This window comes from Tachypleus tridentatus, chromosome 12 (genome assembly GCF_004210375.1).
Source record: "Tachypleus tridentatus isolate NWPU-2018 chromosome 12, ASM421037v1, whole genome shotgun sequence".
NCBI lineage: Eukaryota > Metazoa > Arthropoda > Merostomata > Xiphosura > Limulidae > Tachypleus > Tachypleus tridentatus.
Window position 1 is genome coordinate 5,807,033 of NC_134836.1, and position 20,253 is coordinate 5,827,285.

Genomic DNA, 20,253 nt, shown 5'->3' on the forward strand with positions numbered 1-20,253 from the left:
AGATAGAAAATCAGAGCCCTCTTTCCACGCTCATCTGTTCCACTCTCTCTTTCAGAAATTGCCAATGTTCTCACCTATTTATTACTATATAATTTATATCTAATAGAAAACAAAGGTATTAATCTGTTACATGTTTTATTATATCATGTCATTCTCAGTACAAATAACTGTGAATTTCAATTCCAATTAATACGTTAATCCTACAAGAAACACATCAATGAGCTTAGATTAACCATTAATGATGCATCAAGAAAAAGTGTGAAAATGTTTTTTGTATGATATAATTCTGTGTTTTATGATACATCATTTAATCAACTTGAAGATTAAGAATAAGGTTAAGTGCCACTGACAGTTGACAACAACAACAAAAAGGAAGGCCCAGGTAAGTACTTTGTTTCTTGTTTTTCATGAGATTTCTTTACAAAAGTAACCAAAATGTAAAAATTAGAAACTTTTAAGGTTAGATTACATAAAAAAAATATTAATAATAATGAAATTTTATGAGGTACACTCAGAAGCACCTTGTCTGTTATGTAATTTGATTGGTAACATGAGCTCCATGTTCACCAAATGATTTACAAATTTCATTGTGGGAATAACCATCAGAAACAGTTAAAAAAAGCAATAAAATAGTAAATTTACACATAACTAACATATATCATTATGAGTTTAAAGCTATTTAGGATGAAAAATATAGTTTCATGTTAAAATTTGAAAACATTCTAGAAAAAAAGGGGGTAATTTATATTTATTTCGGTTTTTGTTGATTACAACACTGGTCAATTTGAATTAAAGTAGAAAAAGTAGCAGATAAAAGACAAAGTTAACTCATAAAAAAAAACTTTGTACTGTATTTAAAAGGTTTTACAAATTATGTAAATTAAATCTGAGAGTTTTTCTAATGAAAAAAAGTATTCTTAGTCTCAACATGAAAATCACCATGCACAAAGAGAAGTCAACACTTCAACTCCTTATATTCATAGAGAAATATTCAGTGAAAATACTCCATTAAAAATTCTGATTTTTTTGTCTGTAAATTATCTTAACGATTAGAGGAGGCAAGCAAAAGTGCATAACAAAAAGTAAAAATGTCAATATGGGGTGACAAAATTTGCCAATTCAATTGTACCCTTAGAGAAATAGTTAATAGATTTAGCTATTTCTGTACATTAGGTGATAAGTAAAAAAGTTTTGAAAAAAAAATCCAATATGTTCTTGGAGATTAGGGTAATGGAATGTGTTAAATGAGTCAATGAAATGATGCTGCAAGCAAGATGCAATTAAAGATAGAGTGCATGCAGTGAAACACCACATGTAGTGATTTACCTGTTGCCTGGGTAGCCCATACCTTATTGTTGGTTTTACAGGATTTGTTGGTTTATCTACAATTCGATTGGACCTGCTGTATTTTGTTTTTTTGTTCCTCCATTTCATTAAGATAAGAGAGTGTTCCATATTATAACAATTTGTTTCTTTTTACAATTGTTTTTGTTTCACCATTTCAAAATTAAATTTTTGATTTTTTTTGCAATTTATCTCCTTTCTGATTTCTTTTGTCATCATTTTAAAATTGAACTTAGAATTTTTCCTCTAGTCTAAAATATCTGTATTCTGATAGTTTCTTTGTATATTCAACAAACACACACTGACTTTAATATCCTGAGGGCATCATAACATCAGGGTAAAAGTATACACGAGGTGGATCAGGTCCCAGTGTACTCCAGTTACTGACACTGTAATTGGTTTTATATCCTTTAAGCCTACCACCATTTATGACATTCATGAGATTATTTGAGTGGGAATTGCTCACTGTCTTAAAATATAAACAGAGATTGCTGGCTATAAAAACTTCCATAAATATGAAGATGTTCTCAGTCAAATAATGTTTCCAAGTTATGAAATTGTACAAATTGAGAAACCTGTGACTCAGGTAATGTGTCCATTTGAAAACTTTATAGATGTACTGCATCCATATGAAAGTGTTCAAATAAAGTTTTAGAACTGCCAGCATTTTTGTCATAATACTGCACATATCTCATATTTTTCAAGACAGGGGTTTCACTGATCATTCCATACTTAACTTTGCTGGACAAACAATCATTCTAACTAGAGAGAAAAACAGAGGCAACATAAAATATACTGTAAACAGTCATGGGCAAGAGGACAATGGAAAAGCTTGCACTACCATCACCACTGATAATGTCCAATGTTCCTCCACAGTCCATGTAGGTTACTTTTACACCAATTGTTTTCCATGTTGTTGGCAGAGTTCAAGGATTAGCAACTCCTGTTGTAAATAATATTCAATACAAATGAGGTATACCTCCAAAACAATGCCATCAGCCATCTCTTACAAGCAAGGTAGAATAAAGATTTCATGAACCCAAAAGAAAGTGTGTGTGTGTGTTTTTCTTATAGCAAAGCCACATCATGCCCCTCGCTGAGCCCACCAACGGGAATCAAACCCTTGATTTTAGCATTGTAAATCTACAGACTTACTGCTGAACTAGCAGTGAGCCCCCCCCCAAAAGAAAGAACTGTTTTGTGTAGTATTGAAAATCAAACCTGTCACATTCAAATGGATATTCAACAACAATAATGTATCAAAGGAAATGTTGGATTATACCAGGTGTATGTAGATGAAACAATATGGGTTCAGTATGATGTACATTCATTACCTCAAATCTGTCACAGCAGTGAAGCATGTCAATTCCCTTAGGAGAAAACAAACAATTATTTCACAGGTTATTTTCAGAATGGAAAAGCAGTTTCAGATGTTGACAGAATCTTGAAGACTCCACCTTTTCTCCACCACTTCTTTACTAACATAGACTTGGATTCAAAAAACTACACTGATAATATTTGACAATAAAAGAATTTCTTTATTTCCACATCCCTTCTAGCTCATTGCCAAATTTATTGCATCAACAGCCCTTGCAAGTATAGTTAAGGGAAGAGTGCTCTGTTCTGTCAACTGTGTATGCTAGATTGCACAGCTGCCTTATAGTAAAGAACAAGGCAAAAAGTAAACAAAAGATGTATTTCAAATATCATGGCATAACTCCACACATGTTCTATGGTAATAGTTCTTTTGTGAAAACATACCACAAGGTGTCCTAAGTATACAACAAGAAACATACAAAACTTGAAACAAACATTCCACACCCCCACCTGTGAAAATGATCTTCTCAATAAAAGGTCAGAGAGATCTTCACAGATACTACAAACTGATGAGGATAAAGCTATTTTTTTCAGTAGATTTAGTGAACCACCAATCAACACTAATTTCACCATATCAAGGGTTATAAATAGTTTCAGACCTTACATAATTTGAGCCCTTGCAATGACTTTAAGGTTTACCCTTTGCTATTCTACAGCAAGGTTGGGCAATGTAAACATTGTAAAAAGCAAATTAAAGAAGCACAAGTCGACAGAATGTTTTCCTTCCTGAGTACTTCAGACAGTAGCTTTTGATTTGTGATGGATTTAGCATCATTTATAATTAAGGAACAACACTTCAACAGTATTGCATTGATGATTTCATTCATGTTGAGGAGAATAATCTCAATTACAAGAAAAAAAAATCAAAGAGATCTACCCAGAGAGAGTTACACAGATTCATGAAATTTCTCAATGGTGAAGCTATAGTGAAGAGTGCTGCACAGGAAAAAGCTGTAATACTGCTGTCATCATTAATAGACATTCGAAAATGAATGCAACAATACTATTAGGATGCTAAGGCTATCATCACAAAGTTTGGAAAATCTGTTCATTTTGTTACATTTACTGCAAATCCTAATTGAAACAAATAAATAAATTTCTAGCACATGAGCAACAATCAAGTTCTCATCTTGACTTTACTGCATGTGTATTTTATTTGAAGTTAAAAGAAATATGAGATGATCCAAGATATCAGCATGTTAATTGTTCTTGTCTCCTTGCTCAACCAAGTACCCAACATGGGCCACTAAACGTTTGGAATTATGAGGAGACAATGGATTCTCTTAAAGCTTAAAGCCATCGTTTTTACTTATTACATAACTTTGAACAGTAGATAGATATCACATTTTCCAACATTTAAGCAAAATCTAGGATTTTATACCATTTTATTTAAAATCTGGTTTGTAAGTGGATTGCTAAGTTTCAGTACAACTTCTCAATGGTTCAAAACTGGATAGCTCTGATGTAAATTATAAAACTAAATAATATCATCAATAAATAATACTCCTAAAACATATCTACTTTTGGGTAGGTCCTCTGAAGGTTCAAAGAGGCCTAAGCCACTTCTATCTTTTGAAGTTCCTAGCAATAATAAAAATAAAAAATGATGACACAAAATAAGACAATCATTACCCCAAAAGAAAAGTGAAACATAATTTCAATATATAATTTGCAGGTTTAAAGCTAAATATTGGAGGCATGTAAAAACAAATTGTAAAACTTGGAAAGTGCAAAAATTAAGTGTCTAAATTTCAGGCCCCTTTTGAATTTGAGGCGTGAGCCAAATAGCTTTCCTGCTGCCACCCCCCCCCCCCACTTCTAAGTGAACCCAGTTGAGGGCATGAACTGTGATGCAGTTACTGAAAGATGTATAAAAAATAATATGAATTATAAAAATTATTTGAAATGACAACAGTTACTCAATCATTCAAATATTTTGTAAATACTTCTTGCATGTTTTATAATCCCTGAAAATACTTTAATTCTTTTTTCACAACACAGTCACTGAACCTAATATTCTCATTGTTAATAACTCAGACAACTGTAAATTTTTCATAAGCAACAACTGTATTTTAGTCAATAAACTACTTAAAACAGTCTGTCTGAGAGCATATTGGATATGTTTGCATTAAGTAATACTGTAAAATTCAAGGCAACTGTATGGAATACAACCACAACATCCCACAAGACAAAGATTATAAAAGTACTAACCCAGATATGTAATATACTAATCAGAACAGGAAAGCATGTAAAGACTTATTCCGCACATATCTTTTCTGAAGTGCATTTTTCAAAAAACAAATAGTTTAGTGTACAGTATTACCTTTCCTGAGATCCCAAGTTTTCGACATCATATTTAAGTTTCTCATTCAGCATCTCTTGCAATTTTTTATGCATCTGCCATGAGGAAGTCTCATTACCTTCCTAAGAGAAAAGTTCAGGTTTTTAATTATCTACACACAGAAATACATTTATGAACATTTTACAAACAAAGGAGCCATACATTTTTTACTTAATTTTACAGATATGTTTGTTAAAACATTTTACATCTCTTTTATTTTCTTCCAGTATGCAATTACTCTTCAGAAAAAGTAAAAATGTCTTAGTTTCAAACTGCCTGATAAAGTGCTTTTGCCTGAAATGTTGCAAATTAATATAAAGTTTTTGTCGTAAATGTATTTTTACTTATTTTGAGCACTTTTTTCATCACTTCATCTTAGCAATGTTATTAATTTATTATTCAAAAACCTCATCACAGGAGGAAGACCAAATATACTATCACCTAACAATACCAAAATGTATCCACTACATGTTATTATCATCTATAACTTAAAATAACAATCTATTGAACTAATTTTATTTTTTAATCAGAAATAGCCTATAAGTCAAACCATACACACTTCTTCTATACGTTGTGTTAACTACATACTGAAGTCAAGCACGTATATTTTCAAATGCCTAACTACTAAGATATCTACTTCCTCTTAGAAACAGCCAATGTAATATACATGTATGTTTGAGTCAGCTGCAGTATGGTATTGCTCAGGAAGCATGAGAAACAGGTGGAACTTTGTAACAAGTTTACTGGAGTCTTGTAAAGAAAATACTAGTGAGTGATGATGTGCCACATTCAGTTTTAAACAGTCTGTTACTTACCATTTTGGAGGTATGACACTTTTATTTAAACAGTTAAAAGGTGAGAGAATAGGTTTATCCCTGATTCAACTCCTTGGACACTACAATTCAATATATTTCAGTTTACTAATGAATTAACTTAATATTTTATTGTACTTTGTAAATCTGGCTCCAAACAGTCACATTTTGTTTTCGGGATACTATAACATTTATACATAGAAGGCTAAGTATTTCAAATCTTTTCTTTCTCTCATTAATTTACTTCTCTTTTACCATGAAAAAAAAGTGTACAAAAGATTTCAAATATCTGTGGTATAATCAGTAATAGGTGGACAAAAATTTATTTTCAAATGAATAACTTGTCTGAATAATTAAACTTCTACAAATACAACTGGTAAAAAAAAGCAAAAAAAAGCATTTTTTTAATATATATATAAGAGCATCCATAACTCTTTCTCCCTCACTGGACTTTATTTTTGCTTTAACAGTTTCATACCACTATACTTTTAAGAAGATTTTAATTAGTAGTCTAAAAATATATATTAAAAGTGGATTTTCACCATCATAAATTTATAGCATCAAACAAAGTTATTTAATAAAATACAGACTGAAGCAACGAGGAACTTGTATATTCTTAACACATGATCTTGGCTTTTCTTTGATATATTTTTACTCTTTCTAATCAATTTACCCCAGACACTGATGTAAAGTTAAGGACACTCAAACAGGCATCTGTCATATTACGAGATGTTTGGCCGAAATGCGCTCTTAACGCTGAAAGATCCTTTTCTGTGAGGAACTTCATTTGGGAAAAATCTTGCCGAAACTGGAGTAACTGTCTCCATAAAGCCAGTAGCTGATGATGCTCTTTAGTAAAGTAGTCATTAAAAGACTGCAAGAAAAAAAACAACAACTATAAATACACACTACACAGATTTTAAAATGCTTCTTACTTGTTTCTTCATCAGCACATTAACCTCAAAATTTCAACTCATTCATCATATGTAATATAAATATAAGGTAATTATTTTAAGAGTAAGTTTTTATTATGATTTCTTGTAGCCAAGAAAGATCTGCATATATATAGCTAAAACATACCATTCCATAATGACCCCAATCTATCTGTATGATATACAAATAAATATACAAATGTGTGGATATTACTCCACAAAATGTTACAACCTACTTACTACTAACACTGGTGTAAATATATCACCCTTTGATAGCATGCATTTCACATAAAAAGACAAATATTACTTATTTGATATTTTTAATTCACAAAATAATAAATCCAGTTGAGACTGTGTCCCAGTTCAACATCAAGCATTACTTTATACAGTTTTATTGTGAAAGTTAAACATCTCTGTAACTGCCACACTGAGAAAAGTTACTTTTGAATACTTGTGATTGCAATTTTCTGAATGATCGTTACAATGAAAAAGCAAAATTTAAGACCAGTTATGACACTCTCAACTAGAAACTGCATCCTCAAAAATAGAAGAAAGAAGTGATACTTAGATCAATGGCCAAAGGTGAAATATGATCATCAGAAAAACCAGCTGAAACAAAATATAAACTCATTTCTACAACCCTAAACAAAATATGAAAACAAATAAGAAGTGACCTTCCAGAAACTTAATAGGAAAGGCAAAAAAAAAAAAAAGCAAAACCTCTATCAAAGTAACAATGTGCCAAAAGAAAAACAAATGAGAGAAATATCTCAACAATATCATTATTCAACTGAAGTAGTAATATTACTGAATGGGAGCACAAAATTATGTGATTAAAAAAGTCATCAATGATCATGTAAGTATATAATTCACAGAAATAAATCACAAAACATTCCTTCAAATATATCGATTACACATGAAGAATGCCAACATAAGACATTTTAACAATAAAACTTGTAAACAAAAATATCACAATGATTTTATAACAATACAATAAATAAAACAAAATATACTTCTTTTTTTTTTTCTTTTTCACAGCACCAACCTGTTCTTCATCTCTCCATTCTGTTTCTTTGATGTCTAATTCTTCTCTGGTCTTCTGCCACTCTTGGGTTAACCGCTGAACATCCTCAGTTAAAAGTCGATTTGCTTGAGTAGCTTCTTCTAACTGGTTACGTAACATTGTGTTTATTTGAGAAAAGTTCTCACACCTACATGGAAAAATCCAGAATTATTGTTGGTATGCAAACACATAACCTTTAGAAATCTGATGTCAACAACAAGATTATATGGATCACTAGCTCATACAGAGCTAAAGTAACACTATCTCCACTATCTGATGTTAAAAGATGGCAGCAGATATGTTTCAAATGCTGTAATAATATAATTTTCTACAAAACAACTTGAATCAACTTCACTGATTGTGTTGACATTGATTTTGTCATCATGTGAAAAGAAACTTTGATTTTGTTCTTCTCCAAACAATTTTTTGAAATTAGGAAATACTTTCCAGGCAAAAAGCATCCCGTATTCTCCTTATGTGTGAACAAAAATTTCCATTTCATTCATGCCAAGGGTTGACTCATGGTTAAACGTCCAAGGCAAAAGGAAGCATACCTTTATGTTGCAGTAGCTTTGGTAGTCACACTTTACGTGAATTTAGATATGAAATGATAACCAGTGTTCACAAACCATGGGTTTTTATAGCAAGTGTAAGTTTTGAAAAATCAAAGCCAAATAATGTTCCAGTAGAACAGAAGTGTATTTAGCAATAAAAGGTGTCAAAAATATTATTTTAGAGTAATAGTAAAGTATATGTACTTATATATGCACGCACACAATAGGTTGTGTCTATGACTTGTTGGTGGTAATTTCAACAAAAAATGACAAGCATGTATTCCACTTGTTTTAAAATAATATATTCAAAATAGGTTAAATTTATGTACAAAAATTATTTATACTATGTATATTATGGCTATATCTGATATACCATACAGTCCTCTTCTTCTTGTCAAATATCCATTTAGAACAATTCAACTGTTTTAGTATTCAGTTGACAAGCCAACCTATTTTTATCTTAAATGCTATCAGTGTATAATTCATTTACACTGTCTCGTAACTTACTACAGTCATATTCTGAGCTGCTGATACTCATCTGCTTTTTGTCAAAGCCCATGCAGGCAGGTTCAACCACTTTAGAACATTCTTTGACAAGACATATTATTCTCCTAAAATGTGAGGAAATTTAATCTTACATTAACATATTAACCACTGAGCTATTTACTCATACAACAGTTAACTTTACAGTTTTTAACTTTTATCTGAATAAAACCCTCTTTCACTTGGCTTAAATTTTGGATACCTTCCCACTCTCTGGCTTCTTGTCTATTTACCACTATTTATATCTCACTGACTCATTCTAGAAACCTCCATAGCCTTGATATCAATAACTTACAAACAAAATTTCCAGTAATCATCTGCTTTTAACTCTCTTATTATAAAAAACAATAACTAAAGAAACATAAAATATTAACTCACAAAATAAATTTATTTAATACTACCTGCACTGAACAGTCTTTTATAGCTGCCATAAACCCCTCTTCAAGAAAATCATTTACAATATTCTTTCACTATAAACCAACATTTACTGTTCTTTGTCTATCTCTCTTAGTGTAGTGTCCCTAGAAGGGCTTCAACTTAACAGGATCCCTTTGTCTTCATTCTGACCTTATGCTGCCTGAGGTCTGTCTTTTTCTAATCTATCTGCATACTGACACAATAGATCTTGTTCCTCTTACTTCATCTTACCAGTCAGTTCTTCACTTATGTTGATATCTTTGTATGTCTCATACTCACACAGTGCTCTTAGACCAAGTAGGTTATTATCTTCTATGATAAAGTCATTACCTTCATATTCTGCTTCTATGACAGCCACACCTGGAATATTCGATTGTGTCTGAGTACATGCACCCATCAGGTTTTCTTCCATGTTGAAATATCTCTTCAAAAGAGTGGCATGGTAAACCATGATTATTCCAGCAACTTTCACATTACACAACATTCTGTGGACTACTTCCTGTACTTGAAAGGTCCTTTGTACTGCTGAGTGAGTTTATTGTTGGCTGTGGGTAGCAGAACTAAAACCTTCTGTTTCACCTTGAAACATTTAATCTGGGCCTTTTTGTTATAGAAGTGCTTCTGACAGTCTTTGGGTTTGACTTCCCCAGAAAAGTATTGTAATAAAGCTGGTTCAAATACTTCTTTCTGTTTGCTTTTTTTTAACTCTCCTATCTCTTTGTCTTGTGCTCAACTTCCTCTCGGGCACTGTCCCAATGTTTTAGTGGTGAATGGTATTTCTTTTACACTTTCTTCACATTTTTATTACTTGGTATGTTTCATATCACCAAGTCATATATATACTGGTTACTTGATACACCATGGTCTTAAGGTCTCCTATATAATATGGAATATCTATTTTTATTTTTGCCATGAGATACTTTCTCACTGTCCCTTCAATTAGCACACACAAGTGCACTTTGCCTGCTATTTGATCATTGGATAACAGATTGGTTTTTAGTGCTGCACTACCACACCCAGTGTCTTGTAAAACCTTCACTTTCTTGTCTCCAACATTGTCTTCATATACTGGCATAATGTGATTTATTATCACTTCTTGATGTTTGTCATACATTCTAGGCACTACTGGCATTTGGTAATTTCAGCTGACCATTAGTCTTGCACTGATCAATCATGGGAATGGCACCTCTCTCTTGTAGAGAATCTAATGAGCTTTCTTGATACTGTTTCTTCTGGCTGCCACTCTTTCCTTGCTATTTACTAGCACTATCTTTGTAAATAGCTTCAGTAACTTTATGCCAAGATTTCAGCTTGCTGGTGATGGACTTTGCAACATGTCCCATTTTATGACAAACATGGCTTCTCTTTCCCCTTCTGTCTATTAGCCACTGGTCACTTTGATGGACTTCAGCTTCTGACCAGCCATGACTGGTTTTGACTTTTAATTGGATATTCTTGGACTTACCAGTCATATTATCCCCATGAGCTTCCATATACTGTTCTGTCTTTTTGTGCACTCTCCTTTAGAAACAGTGTTATATGTGTTGAACATGTAATTATGAACTATTCTTGTACTAATACACAATGACCTAAATGACAGCATTTACTTAAATAAACAATGGAGTATACACAACATCTACACAAATACAATGTCCTTATTAACAACATTTATACATAAACACAATGGGCCACACACAACAAACCAGGAGACAATTCTCAATTATGCCTCAGAAACATACCATTGAAGCATAACATTTTTAGTAAGCGTGCATCACTGTTCATAACGTGTGTCAGAAATTACCTGGGCTGGCTATTAAAAAAAAAGATTTGTTACCATATATTATACACACCATAACTTCTAGATAAATTTTGAGTGAAAAAATGTATTATATTCAGAAAGTGCATTATGTCAAATTATACAAATGAAATAAAAATGCAGCAGAGGTATCCAGAGAAATCCAAATGCTCACACACATTGTCTTTAAATAGAAATCAGCCACCAAAAACAAAACTTCCATGTCTTAATCTTACACTTGAGTGGGCTCCAAAAATTTAACTAATGCTGTCAGAATGATAAAACCAACTATATAAATTTCTTAAAATTTAATTTTTATCCTGTGTTTTGGTAGTTAATCTGCTGACATCTTTTCAGGACTGTATTGGAAGTGGCTGTGTTTCAATCTTAAGTCTTCTTGACAACATCTTCTCAGGACTGTATTGCAGGTGGCTGAGTTTCCTGATACTTTATCCACTCAACTGTGTCTCTTCTGTTACAACTTAAATCAACCATTTGGATGTTTTATGGAGGGGTATCCAGATTTTCATGACTTCTGTGCTAGGCTGACTGAGTGTTTTACTAATTAGGTGGATGTAAAAGGTTTTTTTTTTATTTTTTTCTCTTAGTGTGTGGTCCATATCCTATTACATTTGTACAATTTCATTTTATTGTATGAATTTCTTCTAGAGGAGTAATGGACTATTACAGATCAGTGTATGTTATTGACAAATATATATATATGTTCCTGAATTATACCTTTGAAGATCATTTTGTTCCTTCAATGTAATGATAACCACACTGACAGATGAAGTAAATGGTGTTTTTCTTCTCTATTTGATCTTTAGGTGGTTTAGTGTATACTGCCTTTTCATAGTGTTGTGGCTTCTGAATACTGTTCTTACTTTATGCAGTTTATGAATCCTGGGAATATTTTCAGAAATATATCTGTACATCTGTGCAATTTTCTTCTTAGTGTTTATTTTCACCTTTCTCTTTACAAAGTTTTTCTGGTATAGCTACACAATTAACTGGTATTATCAATTACTTATGAGCATTGTTTTCAGTGATTAATATAATGCAATATAAGCGAGTAATCAAAATTACAATTAAATCAACTAATGTGACAAAATAATCAACTAATGAAAATTCATGTTTCTGATCATTACCTTTTGAGATTATTCCAACTATCCAATTAATCAAAATAATGATATTATGACTTTTTATTATTATTTTCAATTAATTCAAGTTTTTCTGCTTATTCTATTCCATGCATTATTGGTATTGCAATACCATTTAAGGCTTGAAATTAGTAAGAGTCTGGAAACCAAAAGTTCCCATAAGTTCTGACAGACCCATAAAAAGTGTCTGCTAAGTAGCCTGCATGAACCATTAAAAGCCAAACAGCTGTCAAATGTTTGACTGCACCTAAGTTGATCTAAGCACCTTTTTAGCTTATCACAAACCATGAATAGATCTTCAAACTTACAAACACATGTCAATCATATGTAATCCACAAACGTCATCACTGTAAATTTTCATGTATTCAAAGCAAATGCAATTCCATTGATAAGAATACCATCACTTTTTTAAATATTCAAATGTTTTGTATTAGTGTAATGAAAATGACAAATAAAGTTTGAAATATAATTATTATATACACTTTTATAAAGATGACTACTATTTGACTGCACCTAGGTTGATCTAAGTTGATGCTACTTTTTAACTTTTTATATATGACACCAAGTCTGCATCATTATGAGTCACACATTTAAAAGATGTGTATAAAAGTTACTTTTTGCCAATATTTTCCAAAAACAAACAAGTAAAAACTCCAAACTGTTAAGCTGTTTGGAGAATCTTTTTTAATACAGGTACATTGTTTGTACTTATTAGGGCAAACACTTTTGAATTCAACTTTGCACACTTCATTAATCAAAAATTTAAAAAAATACAACAAAAACATATTATTGTCTTACTGATCATGTCACAATTGGAAATCACTGACTGCTGATAATTATAGCACACAATCAGCCAAGTTCTTCTTATGTATAGTAAAGTTGACAATATCATTGTGTAGTAAAAACGTTAAAAATTGTAGTGACTACAGAGAATGTATTTTGAAGCTTCTTTAGATTTGAAATGACTGATGTTATCACTAAATGTGATATGCAAAAATTAAAAAAATCACAATCTCTTTTCAACTTTGTATTTCAATGATGGAAACAAAAATGATGACTGACCTTATTGCTAATGCATGATTGATACATAACACTGTGTGGCCATCGTGAGAGACAAATAAATTGTTAAGATTTGTTGCCTAAATCCATCATTTACTTCAACATAAGTTCAAAGACATTTGCCATCTTTTCAATGATGTTGGACTAAACCACTTTCAAAATCAAACAAAGTACTCCAACCAACAGTTAAATAAAGTGATAGCATTTGAAAACTGCATTTGTAAAGAGAGGAATCTTCAAACTGGTTACTGAATTATTTCTTCTCTAAATTGGTCTTACTGAAAAATGTTCCTAAATATATCTTTATTGCATTGGTGATGACCAAATTTTCAACCTTAAAAAAGAAATGAAAAACTTTAAATACTTTTTTTGATAAAGAAGACCCACATCATGCTGGTAAAAATGATTTTAAACTTCTTGGAACTATGCATATCAAGACATACCATATTGTATTGTGTGGCAAAACAAACTGCAGGGCACATCATATGTTCTTGAGAGGAGTAACAGTTTTGCAATATTTCAGTTTACGTAGGTCAGACTGTGAAAATCCAAACTATTACATATTTTCAGAAGATGTTTTCTACCTGGTCCTTACTTTACATACCAAACTTTAAATCAATCCATTAAGAAGTACACAAGATATAAAATCTCCAATTGATTGAAGTTCTTCCTTTTTTCTTTTTCCTTTGCAGCAAAAGTATGAAAACTTTATTTAATAGAAAAACGAAAAATGGAAACAAACTTAACTTTTACAGTTTTTTTTTTTGTTGCAAATATGGCACACCGATAGATCTTTACAATTTACAATTAAGTATTAAATTTGATCTGAATATAAGTCACATGTGCAAGGTTATTCAACAAAAACCATGCATTTGTGGGCAATATTTATGCAAAATGTCATGTCAACTATAAATATGCCATTTTTACAACAGTTTCACCTCAAAGGAAAAGTGGATCACTTTTAGTTTTTCTGTCATTTGGATTAAAGACAGCTGATTTAGAGAAGCAAAACTATACGGTGAAAGGATATGCAGACACACAAGTACTGATTAGGCCAAGCAAACTAGTTTAGTAGTTCCTAACTCAGGTTTAAAGAATCATATGGGCAGAAGATTATTATTCATTATTCACTGCAAACTTTAAAGTATATACATGGTGTTCTGAAAGTCACTGTGCAGTTTTGAAAGCAGTGATAACAGCATTCATTTATTCTATTTCAAGCCAGCAACTAATAGCGGTGTTTAGAAACAAAATAAGAAGGATCCAAGCCTGTATTGATGCCAATGGAGGTCACTTTCAAGACTGTTTATAATTGTCATTCATATTTACCTCCTGTATTCTATATTGAAACATGTCTGTTAATAAATATATAAGTGCACAGTGACTTTCCAAACACCCTGTATTAAATATGAAATTATCTTAACCAAAAAACATTTAGTGTCACGTGATATTTAGCTTAAGCAATTAGCATAATCAATTATTCTTAATATAGCTATACCAAGTGCATACTGTTAATCTAGATTCCAAAGTGGTACTTTAAAGGAAGTTATTTGTTTCAGAGAGGAAAACTACAACCACATATTTTAAAGAATCTGGTTGACTCTATAAAGTATAGGTTTGTTTTGAATAATAACAATGTGATCCTAAATATAACGATTGTTACTATCAAATGTCACTTTCTTACTTGCTGTAGTTTTTTGGTATATATTAACAAAGAGTCGTAATACCTAATAAAAAATACTTTAAGTATGAACAAAAATGCAGAATAAAAATGACTGAGCATGCTACTACTCTACTGGGATTTGAGGGTCACGTTTGATATTCCACCTCTTCCTCCCAGGGGCACTGGTGTTTTATTGAATATTGTTAAATGTTTAGCATCACATAAATAAGGGTGTTGTTATCACATAATATCAATGTTAAAATTAAAATACCCCTGTCAGGGCTAAGTCCATTCATGTTCAACATTCATCATTTGCACTAGTGTATACTTTGTTTCATTTGTCATGCTAAAGTTTTGCATATTACAATAGTTCCATATAATCAAGTACTGGTACACACTCAATCATATCTTTTTAATACATAATATTTGATATCATGGTTTTAATGTTTTTGATCACTTTATACTTATACTGAAGTAAAAACATTCTTGTAAATTTGTTTGAAAACAACTCTGTTTGTTTTGAATTTTGCACAAAGCTACACAAGGGCTAGTTGCACTAGCTATTCCTAATTTAGCAGTGTAAGAGTAGAGGGAAGGCAGCTAGTCATCACCCCCCACTGCCAAGTCTTGGGTTACTCTTTTCCCAACGAATAGCGAGATTGACCATCACTTTATAATGCCACCATGGATGAAAAAGTATGTTTGGTGCAAAGGGAATTCAAGCCCATGACCCTCAGATTATGAGTTGAATGCCTTAACCCTCCTGACCATGCCAGGCCAGTAAAACAACTCTGTATGAAGGACTTGAGATTTCTTTGGTCACATACTAATTCAATTAATGATGTATGCTTGGATTCTCCAGTAGAAAAAGTAAATATTTCTTCTGAAATATTAGAATGATTCTCCACTAAGTAGACTCGCTTTTAAATTATTATTTTTTAAAAAACGTTGACACATGCATTAAATAGTTTTAATAACAGACCCAATTGTAATAAAACTTTCTAAAGAACTTCTCTTATGATGTTAAAAAATTTTGTGAAGTTCCATCAAAATCAGACTTAATCCATGGGTAGAGTTTCACAGACAGATTAACATTAGCCTCTTGCACAAAGATAGATAAATAATCATTTAAGTGGTGTGAAAAAATGAAATGGTTTAACTTGTGTTTCTATTTGTTTTCTTTTTGTTTGTTTTTTTAAGAAAAGACTAGTTCAAAAGAAAATAAATTTAGATATGTTATCAATAAATTTAAACAAAATAGAAATGTGAGAGGTAATGCTACAGGTTAGCCAATACCTGTAAAAACTACAGATGCCTATTAAACATAACTAGATGAGTAAAGGGAATTATGAATAATCAATTATCATCATCAAATATAAGAGAATATCATTCAACTGAATTGAGTAAACATTTCAACAGCAACTAGGTTTAACACTGTTAACAATGAAATGTAAATGGACTAGAATGCTTAAGGTCAGCTACTAGAACAAATAAAAACTATGCCTGAATAAAGCTGACTAGTATGTGAACTGTGACTAATACAGTTCTTACTGTTAAATACAAGTTAAAGAAAACACGCTGAAAAAAACTGATTTGACACAAAGTAAACTGAGGTTCTTTCCTTCTTGTAACAACTGTATGTCTTGTATCAGTAAGGGTAATCTTGGGCAATTTTGCATTCTTTATAGATCTGCTATACAAGTGAACTTCTCTTATAGTTGAAACAACCAGTGACAAATATTTGAACTCATTTTCCATAACGAGCAGAGTCTACAAAAATCTGACATTGTATTCAACCATTACTATCAAGAATAAACCATTTGAATTAATTGTACCATTTTGACTGGAAATCTTTGGGCCTACATTTATTGGATGAACTTAAAGACACATCATTACCACAATAGAAAACTGACCCAGACTGTATAAACGACACATTTTTTAAATGTTATACGAGGTCAGAAATATGCTAAGAATTAACATCAGTCTTTTTAAAAGTATTTAAATAACAGTAACTGGATTTAATATTCTAAAACTGCTTTTTTTCAAATCTTTTACCAGCAGATCATCGTCAGGGAAAATCACATCATCCACAATCCAGACTGACTGTTTCAACTAGCTCTATTATTCACCAAGTTCAACAACCAGCTTATCAAGATGTTATATGAAATGACTTTACATTAAAAGAAAGTACTGCATCATCACCTAGACACCTTTCAATTACAAAAAGAATATATCATATCAATGAAGAACACTACACAAAAACAATTACACAAACACTTTTTTACTACTGACATTTGAGAATGAATGAGTGTCCATAAATAATATTTCTTACTCATAGTGGTTATCTATGCTTTGTGTGTGAAATGTACATACAAGTAACATTTGTTTTCACCCAATTTATGACTTTTTTATACATGATTCACATACTGATAAGCATAATGGGAAAGACTACTATTATTTTCAGTTATTCCAAGTATCCAAGTCACATGATAATAATTTATTAGTTGAATGTAATTTATAAATGAGTCCAATGATTAATTAATAATTCCACTAACTATCTGACTCTTGTTCCTCCAATGTTAAAGAGGGTTGTAGGAATTTGTTTTTCTTACTAGTGAGCTTCTTCAGTATTACAAATGTTGCCCATTCTAGAAACTAAACAGCCTATGATGATTACTGGAGAGGTATTTATCTACACATATACGTGGGTTTCTGTAAAGTACTATTAGTTATGCTTTTTATTAACCCCTTCATGACAGAATGAGAGTTTAACTTTTTTTTATTTCCATTGTGAATTGTACAGTGGAATATTGTCTATTTAGATGATTTATGAATTATTGAATCTTATCCATACTGTGTGGCCACAGTTGGGGCACAGAGCTGCTATTTTTGTGGCACTGGCTTTAAAACTTCCATGCAGAGATTATACTGACGCACTACAAATACATTACCAGCTGCTTTAAAATTATAATCTACACATTAACAGCACCAACAATCTTTTGTATCAATGTAACTTATTTCCAACAAGAAGACAAATACTTCCAATAAAAAAACCTAATCATGAGCTCACCCCTATCAACAGAACTCAGTAACCACTACATGGACAATTTCAAATTAACACAGGTTGGTAGACTTTAGAGTTAGTCAATTTTGGAGGAAAAAAATAGTTCTGACCTATTAAAAGCAATAGTCCATCACCTAAGTGAGTACATACAATATGTTTGTGTGTTCTCTTATAATAAAAGTTCTGATTCTGTATCTTACATTATGTCCAGTCACTCATTTCATTCTCATGAGCTCAGGTATATTTATATAAATGCAGTATTATTGTGTAAGGGATACCCTGTTAATCTTCCTATTATTCAGCAGATATATTTCACTGCTCTAAGAATAATCAGTTTTATTTGAAGATACTACTCAGAGAATAGATAGGAGAATAATTTGCTGCTGTGGCCACAAAATATCTTATTGCAAAATGTTCTGTTTTTTCCTGACACATGCATTGTTCTTTATCCCTAATCTTGTGTTAATTAAGTTTAGAAAGGCTTTGTGTTGTCAGGAATTGCATTTTCTAAAACTCAGAGGTTTTATGAGATTGTTGTTTAGTCTATAAGTCCTTTCCTGGCCACTGGATTTTGCTGATGCTGTGAAGGTCAACATTTTCTATCTCACTGCAGCAAACAACTCAGCAATAACAGCAAGCTGCTGAGGTCTTTCCTTGAGGATAAATTCACTAAGGGGAAAGCAGGAATGACCAAAAATCAGCATGGTAGTGTAGTATATGAATAGTGTGAAGCAGATTGTGACAGTCTGTACAGGAATCCAAGACTTTTCTCACCAAAGTAGCCCAATCCCAGCTATGGCTAACACCACTCAAGAATACCAAAAGAGGATTAGACACACCACTTGTGGATGTTGTCCACCAATAGAAGCTATCTTACTAGAAGGTGAGCTGATTGATACCAAATGATGAATTTGGTGAACCATAAGGTGGTAGTCACACTATCTGAAACAAGATAACTGTAAATCATAGATGACCCTAGGTTTGCACAGAACTGACTGACAGATTGACAAAAGCAAGTCACTGCTCTGTTGTCCTATGCCAGGGATCAACTATTCATGCAAGAATTAGTTTACAAGACTCCCTACCACATTTTCATAAAATATCAAAGACAATGTTCAGATCATGACTAAGTCAAGTTATAAGAAAGTTCTAACTATGACCATAGTTCCCATGAATGAAGCAAAAACAGATCTCCCACCTCCTAATATTCAAGAGTGAAATAAAGAAAGATTTACATCATTTCCTGAAGTGTTTCATAAAGGTAGCTACTTGTGATAGCCGATTTCTGGAGAAGGTTGTACAATGCCTGATCTTGAATTTAGAGGGACTGGCTTTAGCGTTCACAGGGCACTTAAGCACAACTTTGGGACTGTGATGCAACCATTGCTAAGTTGTGCTATGCCATTTTCATTATAAGGCTTACTCTGTAATGACTTCAGTGAATTATGAAGGTATCTTTGTTAAGTTCAAGTAAGAGCAACCCAATGAAACAATGATGCACTGCATAGGTTTAAAAGATCTTTTCATCTCAACTAAAGCAGTTTTGTTTGTAGTATGGCATAAAGTGGTAAATTCAAATCATACACAGGAGAAGAAGAAGAAATGGCTATATCTTAAACATAATGTCCAAACCAAACATCTAAGTCATACCAAGATCAAGCACAACCAAATGTTGACCAACTACCCACACACCATAGTGATGGACTGCAACCACAATGGTATCCAGTGGAAGGACAAGGTTTATGTGTTTCAGCCTATGCTGATGATGTCTTCACCTGAAGCTTGCCCTGAAAGAGTGAAACAAAATGTTTGTTTTGCCTGTGGATTTTGGGTCACTTTAGAGTGAACTGATAATACCTTTCCAAACAGCAGGTTAAACAAAGATATCAATTCAGACTAATGGCTCAGCAGATGCAGATAACCAAACAATAGTTAGTGAACAATGCCAACACAACTGTGAGAAAGTGACTCAACTCAAGTTGGGCCCTGCTAATTGAAATGAAAGTGTGCAATGGACAACTTGCAATGAACAGTTTGGTGGTCAGAACAGTTCTCTTGGGCTGGATGAGTCTTTTTACTGGCTTTTGAAAGTACAAAGTTGAAAGTAAGAGATAAGTTCCTGGATGATA

At 32.2% G+C, this 20,253-nt stretch overlaps 1 protein-coding gene across 22 annotated transcripts in view; it reads right to left on the reverse strand.

Moving 5' to 3' along the window:
* The window catches only part of LOC143233272 (uncharacterized), a 202,846-nt gene that overhangs the window by 148,250 nt on the left and 34,343 nt on the right, over positions 1 to 20,253 (reverse strand). For all 22 annotated transcript variants that reach the window (XM_076469362.1, XM_076469358.1, XM_076469357.1 and 19 more), the window contains 3 exons: positions 7,852 to 8,017; positions 6,548 to 6,748; positions 5,045 to 5,145 (listed from right to left, as the gene is read on the reverse strand). In XM_076469362.1, coding sequence (XP_076325477.1) covers positions 5,045 to 5,145; positions 6,548 to 6,748; positions 7,852 to 8,017 — 468 coding nt within the window. The remainder of the gene's footprint in view (positions 1 to 5,044; positions 5,146 to 6,547; positions 6,749 to 7,851; positions 8,018 to 20,253) is intronic.